The sequence below is a fragment of the Sinohyriopsis cumingii genome, chromosome 5, assembly GCF_028554795.1.
Source record: "Sinohyriopsis cumingii isolate HCF-2022 chromosome 5, ASM2855479v2, whole genome shotgun sequence".
In the NCBI taxonomy this organism is placed as follows: Eukaryota; Metazoa; Mollusca; class Bivalvia; order Unionida; family Unionidae; genus Sinohyriopsis; species Sinohyriopsis cumingii.
The window spans coordinates 47,014,655-47,036,546 of NC_142965.1; the positions used below are offsets into that span (position 1 = coordinate 47,014,655).

The window sequence follows — 21,892 nt, forward strand, 5'->3', positions numbered from 1 at the left end:
CCTTTCAGTTCCTCCTGCCAAACTAACATCATAGCGTCTGAGAAGTAATGAAAATATTCCTCTTTAAAGTCCATGAAAGTCGTGTGCTGTTTCCCAAGACCAAGGAGTAGAGGCACGAGCGCATCGTCCAAATTGTCAATATTATCGATGGCTGCGCCGACAGCTTGCATGAATCTAAAAGCATGCGCTTTGAAACTAGGATCTTGCAAAAGTGCATCACCTTTAACGTATCTGAATGGAAACAACTGCTTCACGGAAGGATGTTCTAGAAATATTTGAAGAAATACTTTACAACCTACCCTGCCTATGTCACCCGAAAAATGCCGCCATGTTTTCTTGATGATGCAAATCTGGTTGTCGTCAAACTGATGACGTTTTTTCTTGGTGTAGGAAGAGATACTATGAGAAGTGGTACGTTTTTGCTGCCTTGAAAGACTGATCAATGAACTCGAGCAACCCATTTGAAAATTATCGAAGGCAAAGTCCTGTGACTAAAAAGTTATATAACGTGTCAATGGCGAGAAATGTGCATTTAAAGAACTACCTGCAACGCTTCTTTCCAGACAACGCTTGTAATGCACGAAATTGCACACTATAACAAAAATTAATTAACCCTAAGGTACTTTCCTTACCCTTCCCTTCTGTGACAAACTAAAACTAATACGTTGATAGCCTTCTCGTAGTTTTAACTTTATACCGCAACCTCCACCTGAAGTTACTAAAATAGACGCAACTGACTCGGCATATCCCATTCAATCCCGCTCAGTATGATATATATTTAGATCACGCAACCTTTGTTTTTAAAGATTAGTATGCATCACTACTCTGTCAGTTAAACCACCATTATGTTTTCCTCCTTGCCATTTATTTCCAAAGTAAACAGAAGGCAGCTATCTGTAAAATGTTCCAATGGAATTCGACTGAATATCAGCCCACATAAATAAGACTGTGACAAGTATTATTAAAATAATCTCCACAAGATATATATGGAAATACTTGAACACAAAATATTATTCCAAAGAAGATAAAGCGCTTGTCTTTCCTCAGATCATCATAGCCTCAAATATCTAGCTTGCGGTCACTTACTAAGATTGTAGAATGGTGACCCCACTGAAGACTGTCCAACAGAAATTCAAATAGCATGCCAGTCACAGTGGCCAGATTTCTCCATAATCATTATTCATTGAATTATGAGGCATTTAATCCTGTAGAGATGATAAAATCTGTATCTCCAGGTATTTCTGTCATCTAACAACCCGCTGTTGTTATAAATACGAAAGATTACAAGATAGTGTCCCTCATTTAGATGAATGTTTATATTAAGTCTAACACAGTAATATCATCAGACTAGTACGTCGTTGCTCTGAACATATTTATTTAAACACGGATGAGCTACCATCTTTAAATAAATCCAATAAATCCTCCGTCTCGTTGACTTTAAAATTATACATCTCGACGATAGTACTTCCAGATGCTCTTCTTGATAAAGTCGAACATAATAATCCCATTATTATATGATGTAGTCATTGAAATATATGTTATTATTTAAATTAAGAGAAAGCATTTGGTGTTCAGTTATATTACATTATCATCGTTCCTTTTGTCATAAAGATGATAACCCTGGCAAATAATGTGAAATATAAAAGTCAAACATAGTTGGGCATGCCTCCCTATATTAAATATTTGACTTGTCAATTATTATTAAATTATGATGACATAGCTTCTATCTTCAAAACAGAGCATATATATCAATTTCGATTATTCTACCTTCTTATACTTCCTTCTTATCGTTTACTTCCGCACTAGCAAGATGGTAACCTTCTTTAAGGTGTTCCATTATGAAGTCAAAAATTATGACCCACGCACTTCTGCAATACTCAGTGAATTTCTCCCTCAATTCTTGTTGCCAGACATATACCACCGCCTCCTGGAAAGCGTTAAAATAATCAGACTTGAACCCAGTAAAATGAATGTGTTGTTTACCAAGCCCCAAGAGAAGGTCACGCAGCGCTCCTTCCATGTCGTCAATGTTGTCTATTACGGCCCCAACCGCTTGCATGAAGCGGGCAGCGCGACCTTTGAAATCTGGATCATGTAACAACGCTACACCTTCGACGTGACGACACGGGAAAAACTGCTTCACGTGAGAATTGAGCTGAAAGATCCGGAGAAAAACTTTGGCGCCATTTCCACTGATGTCACAGGACAGACATTTCCACGTATTAATAATTACACGCTTTTGCTTCTCGTCAAATGAATACTTCCCGCCCGAATGCAATTTTTCTAATGGCCTCAAGCCACGAACATTAGTTGTCAGTACCATTGACCCAGCACAGCCCATTTTACTTGCAATTTTAGTTGTCAACGTTCATCAACGTATAGCCCTGAAATGGAATGGCTTGTCAATGCACTGGTACTTTCAATTAATATTTCCTGGATTTCCCATTACAAGTGCTAATTGCATTGTCTCCATTTAACATAGTGATACCAGATAATAATATCCATTCAAGAATAATATAGCAATAAATGGTGGCATTTAACTATTTTTCATCAGTCCCGGTGACTCTGGAATTACACATTCGTTTAACCTGATTATCATTTTCATTACATTCTTGTAAATAATTTCACACATCTTCAATCACATAGGATCATTGAAACATTCAGGAAAGCGATCTTGGAAGTAAGTTTTTTCTGTTACTCGGTCGACAAAGTGTGTTCCTCGGTCGACAATACTGTGCGAAATGCAGGACTAAAAATCTGATTCCCAAAATCGTATGTCACATTTCCAGACGACAACTTCAATGAAACCGAATCTCAAAAAGACAGACACAACTCATCAGGATTGTTCTCATAAATCGCATTTTTATCGTAAATTAAGTCAGTTATGTGCCATTAAATAACTAAAGTCACAACCTTTCTGTAATACGTGTGTAACGTCATCATCAGTAGTAATGTAACAAGAATGAATAGTAAACATCGAATCCATTTGTTGGTCTGCAGGCTATATATGATCTAGCGCGTGCACGTATGCAAATAGGCTCTTTAGACATCTGATGATAACCCCACTTTTAAAGAAACTGATAGGAAAGTCAATAATGTTGTAAAATAAATGGAACAAAATGTCCCACTTCTCCATAATCAACATGCAATGAATTTCCTTCGACATGTCTGTTTAACGTATTTTGTATAAATCTGGAGATTCCCCCGTGCAAAAGCACTATAAAGTGTATTAGGATGACGTTCTCTTCTAATCAAACATCATTTTATTGACAGGTCTTAATGAGTTTGGTAATTATGATTGGGCATTTGGTGGAACTTTTAAGGAACTGATTCAAATTTTCAAGTAACGAGTTGGTGATCGATCGAAAGTCAGTTTGATACATCTTCCTATTATAAATTGGAAATCAATCAATTGTAAGTAACTAATGACTTTAACGTCCTTTTCTTTAATTTCAAATTCCATTGCTCGTAATCACTATTGCGGTGTGACGGGTTGTTATACCGCCACCGTGGTAGGTGTGTTATGGATTGGGTGTGACGGGTTGTTATACCGCCACCGTGGTAGGTGTGTTATGGATTGGGTGTGACGGGTTGTTATACCGCCACCGTGGTAGGTGTGTTATGGATTGGGTGGGATTCTCCCAATATTTTATTTAAATTATTATAGAAGTCCCACCCAGGCTCGATTTTGGTTGGAAGTTAAATTAGTAAAATATAGACATAAAAGCTCAGAGCGCCCAGTCAGCAATGCCGACGGTTAAATGAATGAATATACAAAAAAGTGAAATTCAGTGAATAACAATTTAATAACGATTGAATGGTCAAGTGCTTCAACTTTCCCAAGTACACTCCTTTCGCTCGACCCTGCGTTGGCCTATTGCATCATTTGATTAGTATTGTGAGATAGCTTTCCACCTATCGTTGTATTCTACTCAACTGTGTATTCTTCTCTTCTATTCCTCCAATTCATTCTCCTCTTCCTTCCGACTTTCTACAAATTCCCTCTCCTCCTCGACTTCTCTATACTCTTCCTCTTTCTCAACTTCTCCTCCTCGACTCCTTTTTCTCTTCCTCCTCGACTCTCCCCACCAACTAGACTAGCCGATTCCAACTGCTCTGCTAGTCTCACTTCCGTCTCCCCTCTTAGTTTTACCGCCACATAATCATTGGCTTCCTCGGAGTAACCCTATATTGCTCAGCAATCTTCCTAGGCGAAACTAAATTTTTGCTTTCTAGTTAGAAGTTATAATTCGGATCGAAATTGTTATCACAATTCCGATTGGGTGTCGCTTTGACCCGATCCAAACAAACTTAGCGAACAATATCCTCTCGCCGTCTGTCCACGTCGGGAGGAATTTAGAACAAGCCCCGGTCCCTCACGGGTTTCTCTGATCTTAGGACTAAACTGTAACACTTAGGTGGGAAGTCGCGCGATCCAACGCCTGTGCCGATTCAAAATCTCGGGTCTTCTCTCTGGTTACGGTAACCTTGCGTAAGAGATTAACTCTAGCCTGTTTCAATGTTTAGGCATCAAATCATGGCTTGTAATGATACCTTACTGCATACACTACTTACTAACTGGGGCCGAGCAAAGGTGATAACTCTTGTCCGCGATTTCATGTAACCAGTTGGATGTATCAGACCTGTTGGAAATCAAGCAGACACACAATTAGTGGTGGAGTGAAAGAGGACGAACAATTATATTCAATTATCTTCTTTATTTGCTTTAGTAGCTTTATTTTTATTCTCATATACTTTTTGTGTGTGTGGGGCAGCTTCATTTTCTCATTATCAATGTGTCAGGATTTAATATTTGTAGGAAACTGGATTAAAGGTAACTTTTAATTCTTGTACTTCAAACATGCACTATTTGAATAAAGACTGTGGTTTTATGTAAGAATTGTAAAATCCATTGCAATGTATAAGCGTATTTCACGTACATTTCTTCCTACATTCCAAGTCAGCGAATTCAGTATTCAGTAATGTTATTAGTAGGGTTGCTAATTCAGCTAAGTGCTTTTTGTTGACTTATCAGTTTAGTACATATACTTCATGAAAAATGATAATACAGCTATATTTTCTGCAATTGCACATGTAAGCCGGTACCCGAAAGGTTGTGAACTGTGAGGTCAGAAAGAAACTTAATAATCCTACAGTCAGGCGAATATAAGTTGAGCAAAGCATCGATGGTATAACCTTTTTTCGTGTTGAGTATGCTCCTGAAATCACATTTAAGCAACAACGTGGTTATGCCTTGCTAGCTCGATCCGCCAGACTTCATGAGAGTTCACCTTACTTACAGGTAAGAAGCTACGATCTGTGTTTATAAGATCTTCTTTTGGGTAGCAATACAGATGTTTTGGTAGCGGTTCAAATCTAATATGAAACAGTTTGTATCCTTTTATTAGTCTTTGATATCTTTGATATATTATCATGTACTGGAAAGTTACATTGTATTAAGAATGTATGTTTATGTTTAATCGTAGTATTGATTTATTGAAAAGACGATGTTGCTATCAACTTTATGCATATTAATATTTAAGGTAGGAAACTTTGTCAGCCATAGAACATAATACTTTGATATTTTAAGTCAAACATTTAATAATTTGCAATTACAACAAAATAAACTTGGTATCAGTCCGAAATATTTAACTTTCAATATTTTTTGGTAACTGTTGACTTATTAGATACTTAATTATTTACAATATATTCTAAAATATAGACAATCTAGAATTGTATGAAGTTGGTAAGCTTGAAAGTATATGATCATTTTGTATTTTTTTATATCTAAAATGTAAAAGTTATGTAGATGTATTTCTATATCTAGAATGTGATATTTTATATAATAAATTCAAAAAAAGGTCGCATCAGCCAGGCTTCACGAGAGTTCATCTTTCTTACAGTGATCCATTCTCTCTCTCTCTCTCTCTCTCTCTCTCTGCATTCTCCAGTGATGTAGAATATATCAATACCAGTAGGAGCGGTATCTCCGAAAAGGGGCTTGAACTCTCTCTAGTCATGGATGAATGATACCTTTGAGTCAAAGCATTCCATATTTCATAACGATGGGGGCGAAAGTCATTTCATAACAAGTTATAAGAAAAAAACTTTTCATAACAAATGTATTGATAACCGGAATAATCTGTTTATCTCTGATGCAAAAGAGGAGAGAGAGAGAGAGAGAGAAGTACTTCATCACTGCAAGAAAGACGAGAGAGCATAATTTTAAGTTCCTAATATTTTTTTTCAAACAGACCCAACTTCTAATTTACAGTAATGATATCCCGATTCTTGTCGTAGCTGTTCATTTCATTATACCTCGTCTGCATCAGACCAATTCTAGCAGCCGCTCCCAAAGAGATGGATACAACATTTGTCCGTGTTACGCAGATACAATTCCCCAAAACAGAGCCCTATGTTAAAACAAGGCATCGTGAACGTTGTTCACGTTGGGAGACGTTAGGCGAAGGCAAGCATGCACGAACAGGGTCATAGAGTTCCCAGATATGTTATTGATGAACAATTAAAAACAATAATTATGGTCTTTTTATAGAAGAAATAAGATGTGGTAGAATGTGCTAGGTTGAGAGCAAACTCGTCTCTTTGTTAGCGTGATTGTTAACATTTTGGCTTGAGCACAATATCTATTGTTTACATATGTTACCTTCACTTTCAAGCCGGTCTTCCTGGCAGCCACACTAGAAGTAAGAATGACACCATTTTACTTTAAATTCGATTAGACATCATAAGAAGTTTTGGACGCAATTTCTGTATTGATGTGGCTCTTCATTCAACACAAGTAACTGTAACACTATTTTTAAGTTGGCAGCCATGGTGGACATAATGGATATCTGACTTGAATAATTTTTATTCATGACCAACTATAGATCAGAAGATTTTCTGGTGAAAACCACGTGACTTTCCCATTCCAAATAGTAGCGATCACAAGATTTTCAATAGACCAGGTGGCACCACTATAATTAAGGACCACCTACACCATTTGATGTGTGTGTGTGTGTGTGTGTGTGTGTGTGTGTGCAGTTTAATAGGACTGCTCAAGGTAGATTAGCAAATATAGCGGTAAAATCAGGTGTTAAAGTACAGGCAGACAACGGACAACAGGTCATCCCATAAGCTCTTCTGTTTTATAGCCAGCTGACTTTTTTTTTTATAAAAAAAAACCATGTTACTGCAGACGAAACAAAGGTAGAAATTGTTCAAACTATCAAAAAGAACAAAAATTTTCAGTCATATCGCTACGATGTCTGCAGTGTGGCAGTTTATATTGATGTCTAGCACTGGGGCATCATGCCGCCGACATGTAGCATGATGTCCCACCCAGTCACATTATCCTAAGTCCAGACCGACCAGTCCTACCATTAACCTCTTAATGCTGTACGCCGAGCGAGGCAGCTGTTAGTACCATTTTTATAAGTCATTGGTCAGACTCGGCCGGGGTTCGAACCTGCTACCTCCCGCACCTGAGGCAGACAAACTAACCACAAGGCCACCGGAGTGGTCTTTTGTCTCAGGAAAGATTTCACCGAAGGTACACGACTTCTAGAGACTTGTGTGTCAGTAAGGTAGTCTATTTACGATGTCAGCTATAAATCACTTGCCGTAGTACAAAGGCAAAGTACCTTCGCTAATTTTGATTCTATTTATCTAATGATTACCAGAGCAAAGTAAATTCATCTCACAATAATTTTTAGATATTTAGAATATCAAATTCGTTTTGAGCATAGATGTTTTTCCCTCGCAGGCCTTCATTGTATCTTTATCCTTTATAGATGAAAACAGTTTGTAATAGTCTCGTTCAGTCACCGTATTTGCGGAGATCTTGTAGTAGCAGTCGTACATTAGCCTAATCTAGCTCTGTAAAGCCTCCTTTAATTAATTTCATTAATATGGTCGCTTTATTTTTCCAAATGATTAACCAAATGTAATCCCTAGTAATCGCTGTAATTGCAAATAACAAATCTTTCTGTCAGTTAAAAATTAGTTTTGGTTAGTACATATTTTAGATATTATTATTGATGTCGAAGTCCCCTTTGCTTACTGGATACGGTGGAATTTCTTATTTTTTCTTTAAAAAGTCTTCTTAAAATTATTCGATACATTTTGTCGTAAAATTTGCATTCAGTTCAGTGTGGTATGTAAACCGTTGCTTTTTTATTAAAAAAAGTGCTTATTTTTTGTTAGTTTTAAACATAATACACAGCTATAAATTTTTAATAGTGAATGTCCTTTGAATCTAATTCTGTTTTAGTTTGTTGTCGAATATACATACTAGTTTTGGTAAAAATGGTCATTTATCAACTTCTTTTGCAAGGAACACTTATCATTTCATTCAAGAATTAATTTATCTAAAGTAGATTGTTCTTGAAATGGTCAATTAATGTAAATGAATCTCCAAATCCGATATTTCAATGAAAACAGTGTAATCAGGCCAGGTGAGTTAAAGTTTCTCAATCAAAATAATTTTTTCAACAGTTCCTCATCTGAACCCATTAACGAGCATGTAATGTCACATGGCATATCAGAAATTACATTTTAAATGACCTTGACCTTTCATGATCAGCATCATTTATTATCTTATCATCTCCGCTCTAGCAGGACTCGTGATATATATATATATATATATATATATATATATATATATATATATATATATATATATATATATATATATATATATATATATATATATATATATATATTATGGTATCATGCTAATTCAACCTTGTATTCCATTCTTAGTCATCAGCAACGTGTCATAAAATGCCAAAAAATATAAATCTGCACTGATAAATTTCAGCTTGCTTCATGTGCTAATTTGCGGACACTGTAATCATGCACAGTGTCTAGTTATTTATGACAGTTATTTATTTTAAATAGAATATTATGAAATTATTCAAACATGTAATACATCACCATGTACATTTCTTTAAGAACAAATCTTGCTGATCTTCAAATGTTTTAAGATTGAATTATTCTATGACATCCCAATAATTGACAACTAGTATGTTTGATTCATTCACTGATGAGCAAAACTGTTTTATTGTGACCGAGTTGTTTCATTAACTCTTCGAAAACAAGCCACGCATTTTTATTAGTATTTCCTCAGATATTTAATCGTTGTATCTGTTAACTGTTTTTGTATTTTGATGAACTTTTCTGCAAACAAATTTCTCCCTGATGACCGATTGTCATTTTGGCATCTTATTTTCGTTGCAGCAAAGAATTCTTAATCAATTCAGTCATCGCTAGTCATTATAATTTGTATCTCTTCATCTGTATCATTTTTAACAAATGCTTTTAGGACATAACCTGACAAGTTATGTAAGAATGGTACGTGTTTGCTTTTTATTGTCCATGATATTTAGTCATCATGAGTGAAGTGTTTTGAATGGACATGTTGTTATTCATAAGGTAGTGGGTCAGTAACATTAAAACTTTCAGAAATCAGAACAAATAATATTTAATTTTTTCATGGTCCTTGAAAATTTCTAAAATTTACAAATAAACCCTTGCTTTAATATATCATCTATACTCTCTTATAAGTTGAGTCCAACTGTAAATATCACAGACCCTTATCGGTCGTCACAAAATGCGCTGGTAGATCATGTTCTGCATTGTTTTTACTACTAATTACTCCAAACAAACTGCATAGACACGGACCTGTCGGCGCATCACGAATGGCAAATCTGGGTCTGGGCAGTTTGAATGTGGACACTACTTATGAACGAGTACATACGGTACTATTCATTGTGGTCTTATTTTATATTTTGCCTAGTGTATTTAAAAAGTTAAATATTTTTACATATATGTTCCTGTCGGTGATGTTTGTTTATTTGTGACGACGTTAATCTTGGTTTATTTGTAAAAAACAAAATAAAAAAAAATAAAATAAAATATTTAAACGCATTTGTACATTCAGTCTTTACATTCATTAAGAACGCAGTGTTCAAATCTGATATAGGATGGTTAAGTTGTTTCATAAATTGTGGGTATCAAATTTCGCGGATTGAACGAGGGAAAAAAAATAAAGAAAAACAAAACAAAAACATTCGACGATGTTAAATTTCAAGCAACGATATATATATCTCTAATAAAGATCATAAAGACGTCTACAAACAGGTTTAATCCACACTGCAGTAATCTGTTCAATGATGAAATTTAATAGTTGCTTGCATCATAAATACGGATGGCTGAATCAAAGAAGATGCCAACATCTGTACAAACTAACAACAAAGATAGTAATCACATGCATAAAAGCCTAAATTCCACTGCTATAATTAGCATTGCAGTTAGGTGTTTCAGTGTTCTTGACGACCACTATCAACACAAAAGTTCATGATAATTTTGGATTAGGTCTATATGTGATCAGTTTTGTCAAATTGAGTTTAAAGTTTTCATCTATCATAATAACAGTCACACAGACGTCAAAGAGCCGGAAATTTGTAGCAGAATCTGATAATGTTAAGAGCTGCCTGATTCTAACGAGTTCTCTATTTTTGCTTATCGGAATCTGATAAATGTTCAATATGAACTCTGTACGTGACTCGCAGTCCAAGTTGTGCGATCAGGAGGCGATAGCGCGTTTTCATGTTTTCAAAACACACATCGAGGAGTAGGTTAGTGCGTCATTTAAATGAATCGATAGATTGCACTCAGTATCTATCATTGCCCAAGTGCTTTCTCAAGCAAATGAATGGTAGGACAGTGGAAATATAGTATCAGCTAAGGTCTCAGACGACCTGAAAAAATCCATCATTAAGTCAATTTACCCAAATAGAAATGTTCGCAAGGTAATTCGTAAAAGCTGACTGGTCTGATTGTTTATTCAGCAATAAATTGTATGTACGAAATGTATTTGATAATTATACTGTATTCTGGTATTCCATTTCCTCGGTGGAATAAACTAGTACTTCTGGTCAACACAATAAAAAAGCAGTGAAAACTTCATTCTTTCACCAAACAAGGAAATAATGCTTGAATCAGGCAATCTAATTGCTTTCCACAGTATATATATATATATATATATATATATATATATATATATATATATATATATATATATATATATATATATATATATATATATATATATATATATATAAAGAATACAAATCATATGGCAAATAAAATAACAATCCTTTCAAGTGCACTGGATCCAGCATGGGATCACGTGTGTCAGGGATTAATTAAGATAAATGAAATAAACTCACAACGAACAGAGCGAAACTAGTACCTAACTAGCCTGAGCGATTTCGACTCTTTAATCGGTCATTTTCAAAGGCAACTAAAAAACATAGACAAGACAAACAAATAAAACAGAAAAACGGTTGTTTGCGAAACTTTACATGGCTGTTTCTAAAGGAATTCGACCTTTTAACTTTATTATGTTTCAACTAGTTTATTTCAGCTTGTTGCTGATACTGGAAAGCATTGTATACAAATATACAAATATATAAGTATGGCAGTTTATTGTGATACCTAGCATTGAGGCATCATGCCGCAGACATGTAGCATGATGTCCCACCCAGTTACATTATCCTGATACCAAGCCGAACAGTCCTAACATTAACCTCTTAATGCTGAGCGCCAAGCAGATATATATATATATATATATATATATATATATATATATATATATATATATATATATATATTCTTCAGCCATACATTGTTGAATATTTTCATGAATAAATAGTCATTATATGTATACAAACGGCGCAAACTGTGTTCGACATGTAATTTTCTTTACCTTTATGACAATCACGTTTCTTACATATCTTCAAATTTCAATGGATTGTGTGAAATTATAGTGAGTATTCATTGTGATAAATGCATATATTTTGTTCTTTGGGAAGTAAAGAGGACTCGAACCATACTATGTCATGTATTACCCTAGCATCAGCACAATTGCACCATATGGGTGAAGTTACATCAGTGGGAAAAAAAGAGATAATGGAAGTGAAAGAAAAAGAAGGAATGTAGGTACATTGTAGTGAAAAATATTTTTAAAAATTAAAAATAAAAATATTGGTGAAGAGGGTTTTTTCTTCTTCAGAAAGGTTGGATTTGATTGAAAATGAAAAGCTGAAACACGTGCAAGAGCAGATTGAGAAAAATAAGAAAGCCATGTGCGATACATTGCAATCAATATGAAAAGGACAGGAAATATAATCTTTTTAAATACAGTGTACTGGAAAATCCAGAAGAGAAAACAGGAAGTTGTAAGAAATTTATTCACAACTGATTTAAGGCTTGAAGATCAAACTATCAATAATACCTCTTTTTTTTTCTTTTGAAAAACGCATATGCATGCTACCATTCAGATTCAAACATGGGCTACTATACAGAGATTCAAACATAGGCTACTATACAGAGATTCAAACATGGGCTAGTATACAGAGATTCAAACATAGGCTAGTATACAGAGATTCAAACATAGGCTACTATACAGAGATTCAAACATAGGCTAGTATACAGAGATTCAAACATAGGCTACTATACAGAGATTCAAACATAGGCTACTATTCAGAGATTCAAACATAGGCTACTATACAGAGATTCAAACATAGGCTACTATACAGAGATTCAAACATAGGCTACTATACAGAGATTCAAACATAGGCTACTATACAGAGATTCAAACATAGGCTACTATACAGAGATTCAAACATAGGCTACTATACAGAGATTCAAACATAGGCTACTATACAGAGATTCAAACATAGGCTACTATACAGAGATTCAAACATAGGCTAGTATACAGAGATATTCAAACATAGGCTAGTATACAGAGATTCAAAACATAGGCTACTATACAGAGATTCAAAACATAGGCTAGTATACAGAGATTCAAACATATGCTAGTATACAGAGATTCAAACATAGGCTAGTATACAGAGATTCAAACATAGGCTAGTATACAGAGATTCAAAACATAGGCTACTATACAGAGATTCAAAACATAGGCTAGTATACAGAGATTCAAACATAGGCTACTATACAGAGATTCTAACATAGACTACTATACAGAGATTCAAACATAGGCTACTATACAGAGATTCTAACATATGCTACTATACAGAGATTCTAACATAAGCTAGTAGAAAGATTCCTACTCTAAATACCATTCAGAGATTCAAACATAAGCTACTATAAAGAGATTCAAACAAAGACTACCATACAGATAATCAAATAGAGACTACCATTCAGAGATTCAAACTTAGGCTACTATACAGAGATTCAAACACAGACTAACATACAGAAATACAAAAGCAAACTACCAAATAGATATTCAAACACAGACAACCATACAGAGATTTAAACATAGGATACCATTTAAAGACTCAAAATATATTGGAACCAACAGCTATTTTTGTTTTTGTGAAATTTTCCAATACATACATATATATATATATATATATATATATATATATATATATATATATATATATATATATATATATATATATGTAGAGAGAGACAGAGAGACACACAGAGACTGAGATAGACAACGAGAGAGACAGAGATAGAGACAGAGCCAGAGAGAGAGAAGCTGTCGCTGAGAAGTATAAATGAATAAAAAGGAACAATACTTTGAAGAGCAGACTCAGTCCAGTTAAACTAGTTTTTTAGCACATGTTTCACACAAGCCGAAATAGGGGAGTTAGTGTTATCAAAGTCTGATAATCTTATGGATACCAGGCCTTCCTGCCAATATGAAACAGGAAACTTTCTAAAACTGCTTACATGATTTAAGAGGAAGTAAGCTTGAGAAAGAGAATGAGACATTGGTGTGTGTATGTGTGTGTGAGAGAGAGTGAATGAGACAATGGTCTGTGTATGTGTGTGTGTGAGAGAGAGACAGTGAATGAGACAATGGTCTGTGTATGTGTGTGTGAGAGAGAGAGAGAGAGAGATTAAGATTTTTTACATAGCTTTAACAATTTTCCAGTGATAAATCTACAGTGTAGCAGTTTGTAGTGATGTCTAGTCCTGGGGAATCATGCAGCAGACATATAGCATTATATATATATATATATATATATATATATATATATATATATATATATATATATATATATATATATATATATATATACACTTTGCATGTATTGTATTCAGACCACATTTTGTGTACAATTAAGTCCCTGTTTAAACTCATCATTACCAGTTTTTGTGTATTCTGAAGCAAAATAAAAAATCAAAATCATGTTACTATATAACTTGTACATCGATGTATTTGTGTCCTGTGACAAGGTCCAATTTAAACTGACCTTTAGAATCTATACCCCAACCTTTGCATTCTGCCCAGACAAAGCAGTCTCAGGAAGATGCTGTAAAATTAAACTATACAAAACTTGACATGTACATATTTGATGTTCTCTTTGCTGTGCTCAAGGCAAAACATTATAGTTGTACTGAATATTATGCAGTGATATTCTAAACTGTCATCCCATAACACGTGACAATAAGGTAAGTCCTTTTCATCATTGATTTTGAGGTTAACATACCTACTCCGATATTGTCACTATTAATTTTATCATCCTTATTGCAGAAAATGATTGCATTTATTCATTTCTTCATACATGATCAAACCTTGCATTCTTTCAGAAATTCAGTTTATCTAGTGTGTTGTGGATTTGTGCATAATTATCAATTTTGTGGATTTTCTTTCATATTTTAAAAAATTTTTTAAAAAATTCATGATTGTCTCTATGCTCTCTATCAATCCTACTTTTCAAATCTGTTTTTATGTAAGTTATAAATGATAAACCTGGAACAGATGATAATTTACATGACTATTATACTGTTAGGCAAAAGCTATAGATGTCATGTAAGGACAAAGCCAAAACTGATGATAATTTACATGACTGTATAATTATACTGTTAGGCAAAATCTGTAGCTGTCATGTTAGGACAAAGCCAAAACTGATGATAATTTACATGACTGTATAATTATACTGTTAGGCAAAATCTGTAGATGTCATGTTAGGACAAAGCCAAAACTGATTATGCACCCCTAAATGTTAAAACAGTAATGACAGCAAATCACATGCAGGGAATATAATTTTTGGTAGAAATTGTAATTTCTTTTTTTTAAAGTTCACATGATCACCCTATATATAATTTAATTAAACAATACATATGCAGAGTTACATAAGAAGCAAAAATGGATTATATTTTTAAAGAAGCTTCAAGAAGACTTTACAGTAGTTGATGATGTCTACAAGTTATTTTCATATATCCTTTGAAAAAAAATTTAAGAACCAATTGGGCAAACCTGGACATGCACAATAATGTGCTGGGCACTCCCGAGTCAATGGAACATATCAAGGTGACTCATGTACTCCTGAGTCAATGGAATATATCAAGGTGACTCATACAGGCAATACATATCTCATTCTTGCAGATTTAACAATATTATTACAGCCCTTCTACCATATCAGTTTTTATATTAGGAATTCATTATAAATTTCAGGCCCTGGGTGGCCAAGTAGTGTATGGTGCTTTCATTATAAATTTCAGGCCGTGGGTTGACAAGTGGTGTATGGTGCTTTCATTATAAATTTCAGGCCCTGGGTGGCCAAGTGGTGTACGGTGCTTGCCTTTACAGATCACTCTCACATCTCACCTTTGTCCTCATGGGTTCAAGTCTCAGCTCAACCAAGGTAAATATGTAAGAAAGCTTGCCAGTAACTTTCCATGTGTCAGTGGTTCTTCACAAGGTTTTCCAGGATTTTTCCTCCACCAAATATAATAGCTGCCATGTCTAGCCTACCATGTGCTGAAAAAAGGCATGAAACCCACAAAAAACCAGCAATCATAAATTTAATCTAGTAACATTTACTCCCCTTGGGTACTCTTCTGATAAAAGAGAAATACCATTTCCATTCAAAAACACATTGCTGCCAAAATGTGTCATATATGTCATATCCTTATTTGTAAGTTACTTTTCTATTGTCACAAAATATTTCAACTGCTGAGAATGGTTAATTTCACAATGCAATGTTTCCTGAGTCAACACTTTATTGTATTCCTCACAAAAGGCCAGAACAGGAGCCTCAGTGTATCCTGATCTAGGATTTGTCATTATCAGAAAATTGCATTCACCATGGATTTTCCCCTTTATGTTATGGAATCATGATAATAATTTTCTCATTTAATATGCTTTTTGTACAAGTGACCTAACCAGAACTGAAATCAAGACATTCTATCATCCTACATAAAAGTCAAGAGGTTAAGCCACTACATTCAGTAATCACTTTATTTTCTGTTTAGGCTTTAACCTTGTTTTTATAATGAGCTCTAGTAATAGTCTTCTATATAGAAGGTGATATAAAAATCACACCATATATACTCCCTTGTAAGTTGAGTCCAATTGCAAACAACATAGACCCTGATCTGCTGTGGCATAATATGCCAGCAGATCAGGGTCTATGTTGTTTGTTTTACTGATAACTCCTTACAAACTGCATAGACCTGAATCTGCCAGTGTATTATACCATGGCTGATATTGGTCTGTGAAATTTGTTGTTCAACTCATCTTATAAGCAAATATCTATGGTAGGTACTACAATGGGCTGCCATATGAGCTGACTGGCTCAATTTGTGAAGTGTAACCTAATAAGAAAACCTTCTAACCCACATCTCACACTGGTTTGTGTTTACATGTATCTTAATTTTATTCAGATTTTGCATTTTGAAAAACTTCTTTGGATTTATTTTAATTATAGAGACCTATGAATTTTCATTGGTTTTTCAACAGCTGATATGATTCTAAATATCTCTGCAAAATATTTTTTTTTAAACAGAAATTAAAAAAAAGACTAATGTAACAAGAATCCCTCAGTCAGCATGATGCTCTATTGGCCAAAATGAATTTCCAGAAATTCAAGATGAAACCAATTCTTCCTTTTAATTGCTGAGTCTATAAAGTAATTCTGATATTCTTCAGTAAAAGCAAGATTTTCAAATTAGCTGCTATGGTGACCATCCTAGATGTCAGATTGACATCATTTTCATGCAGATGCCATCAGATGTCTTTAGGCAAAACCCATTTTAACATGACCATCCATCCGTTCTGGAGGTGAATTGACACCAAGATTTTCAACATGTCCATCTTGGCAGCCATAGTCATACATGTCAGGGTGTCTCCTGTCCCTTCCATCACTGATTGAAATCTCCCATGAACTGAAAATTATTATATATAAAAATCTCACAGGAAAATATTATTTTAGAAAGATTTTACGCCTTGCTTTCAGTGAAGCATATTCTCAGTAATGACCTGTGATCACTTGACTGTGAACTGGATTAACCTCAAAAATGAAGTCATAATTGCTAATTTCACAGACAATAACCAAAAATGAATATTTAGATTGTATCATCAGTAATAACTGTAATTCAGAAAGGACTAAAGATGTTAATGGATTATGACTGGAGTACTAAAGAACTCAAGCAACATAAAACATTTAACATTTCTTGGATTCTTTCAGGAGGGTCACTTTGGCTTCTAACATTGTGTTAAACTTTATATTAAACTAAGTTCAGACGGATTATATCAAGAGCTAAAAGAAGTATCTTAGAAATAATTAAAAATATTAACGGATTACAGTGTATTAGTCATTATTCAAGAGCTAAGGTGACATAAAACAGATCAGTTTGGAATCAGTATTTAAAGTTTCACATTATCTACACATGAATTTCTCCAACTGCTAAATCTAAACAACTGAAATGTCACATGAAATTCACTAATGGATGGAAACGGGAATTGCAGAGGTTGAAATCAAGTTCAAAGTGACATGACATTCTTGAAAAGTCAATTTTATGAAACATTTCCCAAATTCAATCCAGGTGGTACCAATCTTGAGAAGTTATGGCAGGCAGTCAGCAACCTGAACATACCCACAAGTAGGAAACAATTTAAATTTCTTGGTGGAGTCAAAGAGTTGCACTAACCCTGCCACACTCCAATGCAGACACTAAATGGTCATTTTATATCCTGAGGAAAATTCTGGCTGAATCCAGAGGAAATTTGGATCCAATAATATCCTAGTGCTGAGATCAACAATGATGTGGACTGCAACAAACTTAATCCAAGGAATGATCTACTAGGAAAGGCAAACAATGATTGTACTACATATAAGGACAGTATGAAAGGCAACATGTTGTATGTACTATGAAAGGACTGATTTGATGTGCATAATTTAACATAGGAAAAGTCAATTTGTTAAATAGTTGTCATATTTTTCTTTACTTGGGACAACGAAAATCTTTTTGATTTAAAGTAAACATTTGGCAAATCTCCTGATCTGTCCTAAGCTTACCTCTCTGTTCTGTCACATCTATGCATAATTGACATATGGTTTGCATCATTTTCATTTCGCAACAACTAGGTATCTTAAGAACTATTGGTGAAAAGCCAATGTTGGCAGGAGTAGAGATAACAATATTTTTTTAAGATGACCTCATGGTGACTATACCATGTGTCAGTTTGCATTTTCATTTAGGACCACTACATGCAAACTCAGCTGATGAAAACATCATGAAAAACCGATTTCCATTTAAGAGTAGCAGTAATAATATTTTCAAGACGGCTGCCATGGTGGTCATATTGGATACCAGATTAGCACCATTTCCATTTAGGACCAACTAGACATCTGTATGATGCCTACCTTATAAATCTTTTAGTCAAAGCACCATGTCAATATGACCAGCCAACTAGTAATAAAAAGATTTTCAAATAATAACAAGATCTGTGCTAGACAAATCTGGAGGTCATATTGGTATCATTTTCATTTAGAAACAGGTAGGCATCATATGGATTCTTTCAGTAAAAACCCCATGTCAAGCTACCATTCATTCAGGAGAAGTTCTGGTAAGAGTTTTAAGATGGCCATTGTAGTGGGCATCTTTGACATCAGATCAGAACAATTTTATATTTAAGACCAAGTAGACATTATACAAAGTCTGCTGCTCAAAACCCCCAAATTCAACAGAATGTGTAGCGATAATAAGATTTTTAGGATGGCTGATGTGATGTTCATATTGGACACCAGACTGGCACCATTTTTATCTAGAATCAACTAGACACCATACAAAATCTTATAGTTGAAACCCCATTTTGATATGACCATCCATTTAGGATGAGTAGCTATGACAAGATTTTCAAGACAACAATATTGGCTGTCTAAGCGGCATTATTTTCATTTGGAACTGTCTAGACCACGGGATGAATGAGAGTGTAAATTTTCATGGCAATCCTACAATTAGTTTAAAAGGAATAGAGGCAAAGAGTTGTGCTGACGGATGAAGCACAGCAGACCATTCCAGAAGCCCTCCTGGACTACAACCAGCAGAGCTAATAAAAGTCATTTGATTCAGTTCAAAATTCCACAAAATCCTAGTTAAACACCAATGAAAACATTATTAACCATGATGCCTAAAATGACAAAACTTGTGTGGCTACAGCCATTCTTATTACTTGGCCTAATCTACAATTTATTTCAATCTGAACAATTTCTGGATTAAATGATTTGAAGTTTTCTCCCTTTGGTGGAAATATATGATAGTTGCTAAATTTACATGAATGAACATTAAGGTCACGCTTACATAAAGGACACGCCTGTAAACCAATTTTCTCTGGTCCTTCTTCTTCCTTAGGTGGAAATGTATGATAACTGTTAAATGTAAATGAATGAACATTAAGGTCACACTTACATAAAGGTCACACCTAAAAACCAATTTTCTCTGGTCCTTAATCTCACTCTTCTTGGTAAAAACCTGATAAGACTTTGGTCCTGGCTTTATGTTAAGTTAGTTGTTGCTCAACTGCATATTAATACTCAAAAGGTCATATTGTGCCAAGGTACCATATATACTCACTTATAAGATGGGTCCAACTGCAAACTGCACCAGCCCAGATCTGCCGTCACATAATGCGCAGGCAGATATGGTTCTGTGCAGTTTGTCCGGAGTAATCAATAGAACAAACAACCTAGATACCAATCTTCTGGTGCATTATCCTAGGGCAGATCAGGATCTTTGTTGTTTGCAGTTTGCCTGTACATATCGTAACTGGAATATAGTGCCATATCTAGGGTCTCATCACAGTGGCTGACCTGACCTGGTCTTGGCAATATCTGAATCTGACACTCCAGCACGCCAACATGTAAGCCATCATGGTCATATGTTGAAACCTTTGGCATTTGCATGCAGATTTTATAATAAAATCAGCGTTACTTTGATTAAAATAACCAGGTCAGAAAAATAAATTGCCATATCTCATATACTTTAATCTTCTATGACTATCAATAAACAGAAATCCGTGAAACTGTCAGGTGTTCCTTTAGTTGCATTTCCAAAGAATCAATGATAAGCTGAATTTCCTTTTAATTCAAATAATAATTTCAAACCATATATCAGTTCAGCTTTCATTTGCATATGACAATGAATTTTATTATTTGCAAGTTTTGTCTATTTAAATTTGAAAGCCAAATCAGGCATTTTTCTCAATTTTCTTTCAGTTATTGATATTGAACATCACATCCTTGAATGTACAAATAAAAGTCGTGTTTATTTTCCAACCTTCTGCGGAAGAATGACATCACCCGACTCAATAACAGTAACATAATCAACATTAAATCCCTGAAAAGGTTACCATTGTAATTATTATTACACCTCTCCCTCGATAACTCATGCACATCGGGGTCCAAAAACATAGACTACTTTATCAGCAAGGGCACGAGTTACTGAGGGACCTCCAAAAAATCTGTTAGACATCCAGAGAACCACAGGGTTGAGGTAGGGGTAACTGGGTTGTTTAATGACTTAATCGTGTTTTAATCACGTCAAGAATAATTGTCATTAAAGTGCTTTTTCTGATGAAGTTGTTCGTTATACTGTATAAATTCATTTATTTTCAACATGTCCAACATCTGAAAGATTGATAACATGATTCCACCTAGATTCAACAACCAACAAGGTACATAAATGTATTCATGTATCACGTCATGGGTTTTGTTTTGTTCATTAGTCTAGGTCCCAAAGTGGTGTATAACTTTTTTTTTTAAACAAGGAGTCTATTATGCAGGGAGCCAGACTAACTGTTGATACACTACCAAACAGATTACTTTTTATCAAAAATACGCAACATTTATTTTGTGAAACAATCATCTATGTTGAAACTCAATTTTCGTATTGTTTAATTAGCAAAAGATGATGCTGTGATTTTATTGCAAGTAATAGTGAAACTTCTTATCATCCTTGAAGATATCTTTATGTGCAAATTCAGAAATTCTCTGAAACTTGTTTTGCCACACAATGGTCTATATTTGTGAAACAAAGTTCGTTATGTTACGAAGTTCTCATTTCTCTTGGTTGCCTTAGTTTCTTTGATCACAGTTATGAATGAGTTGGTTATTTTAAGGTAGTTTAATTATATACACAATAACATTTATAACAGTGTTTGATTGATCAACTGAAATGAGGTAACCGACATATGTCCAGGGTCGCTGGTTCTTAAGCATGTAGGATATTGTATGCCCTTTAACAATTTTTTATCATTTCACCTCCTTTATTTGATTCAAAAGATGTAATGAACATGATAATAGAAAAGGAGGCCTGATTTTTATTTAGTGCAACAACACAACAAATGCTTCTGCTAGTCTGATATCAAAACACATTTGGCACTTAATTAGGTTCTCAGAGAAATACTCATGGACATAACTGTTTAGATAGATTGACACATTTTATGTTTAATTACAAGAGGACACTGCATTTATGATGCTTACACTTAAAAGGAACTAAAAGACTGAACTAGAACACAAATTTCAATTGAAAAAAAAATAATTTAATTGGCATTTATTTACTGAAA

At 34.5% G+C, this 21,892-nt stretch overlaps 1 protein-coding gene across 1 annotated transcript; it reads right to left on the reverse strand.

Moving 5' to 3' along the window:
- Positions 1 to 1,771: 1,771 nt before the first annotated feature.
- Positions 1,772 to 2,341, reverse strand: LOC149799092 (neuroglobin-like). Its single transcript, XM_089958131.1, has one exon. It carries the CDS (start codon positions 2,339 to 2,341, stop codon positions 1,772 to 1,774), a length of 570 nt encoding a protein of 189 aa, XP_089814257.1.
- Between the last annotated feature and the right edge of the window lie 19,551 nt (positions 2,342 to 21,892).

Excerpts from the sequence above, each read along its gene's own strand:
- LOC149799092 (XM_089958131.1), bottom strand. The coding sequence starts at position 2,341 with ATGGGCTGTGCTGGGTCAATGGTACTGACAACTAATGTTCGTGGCTTG.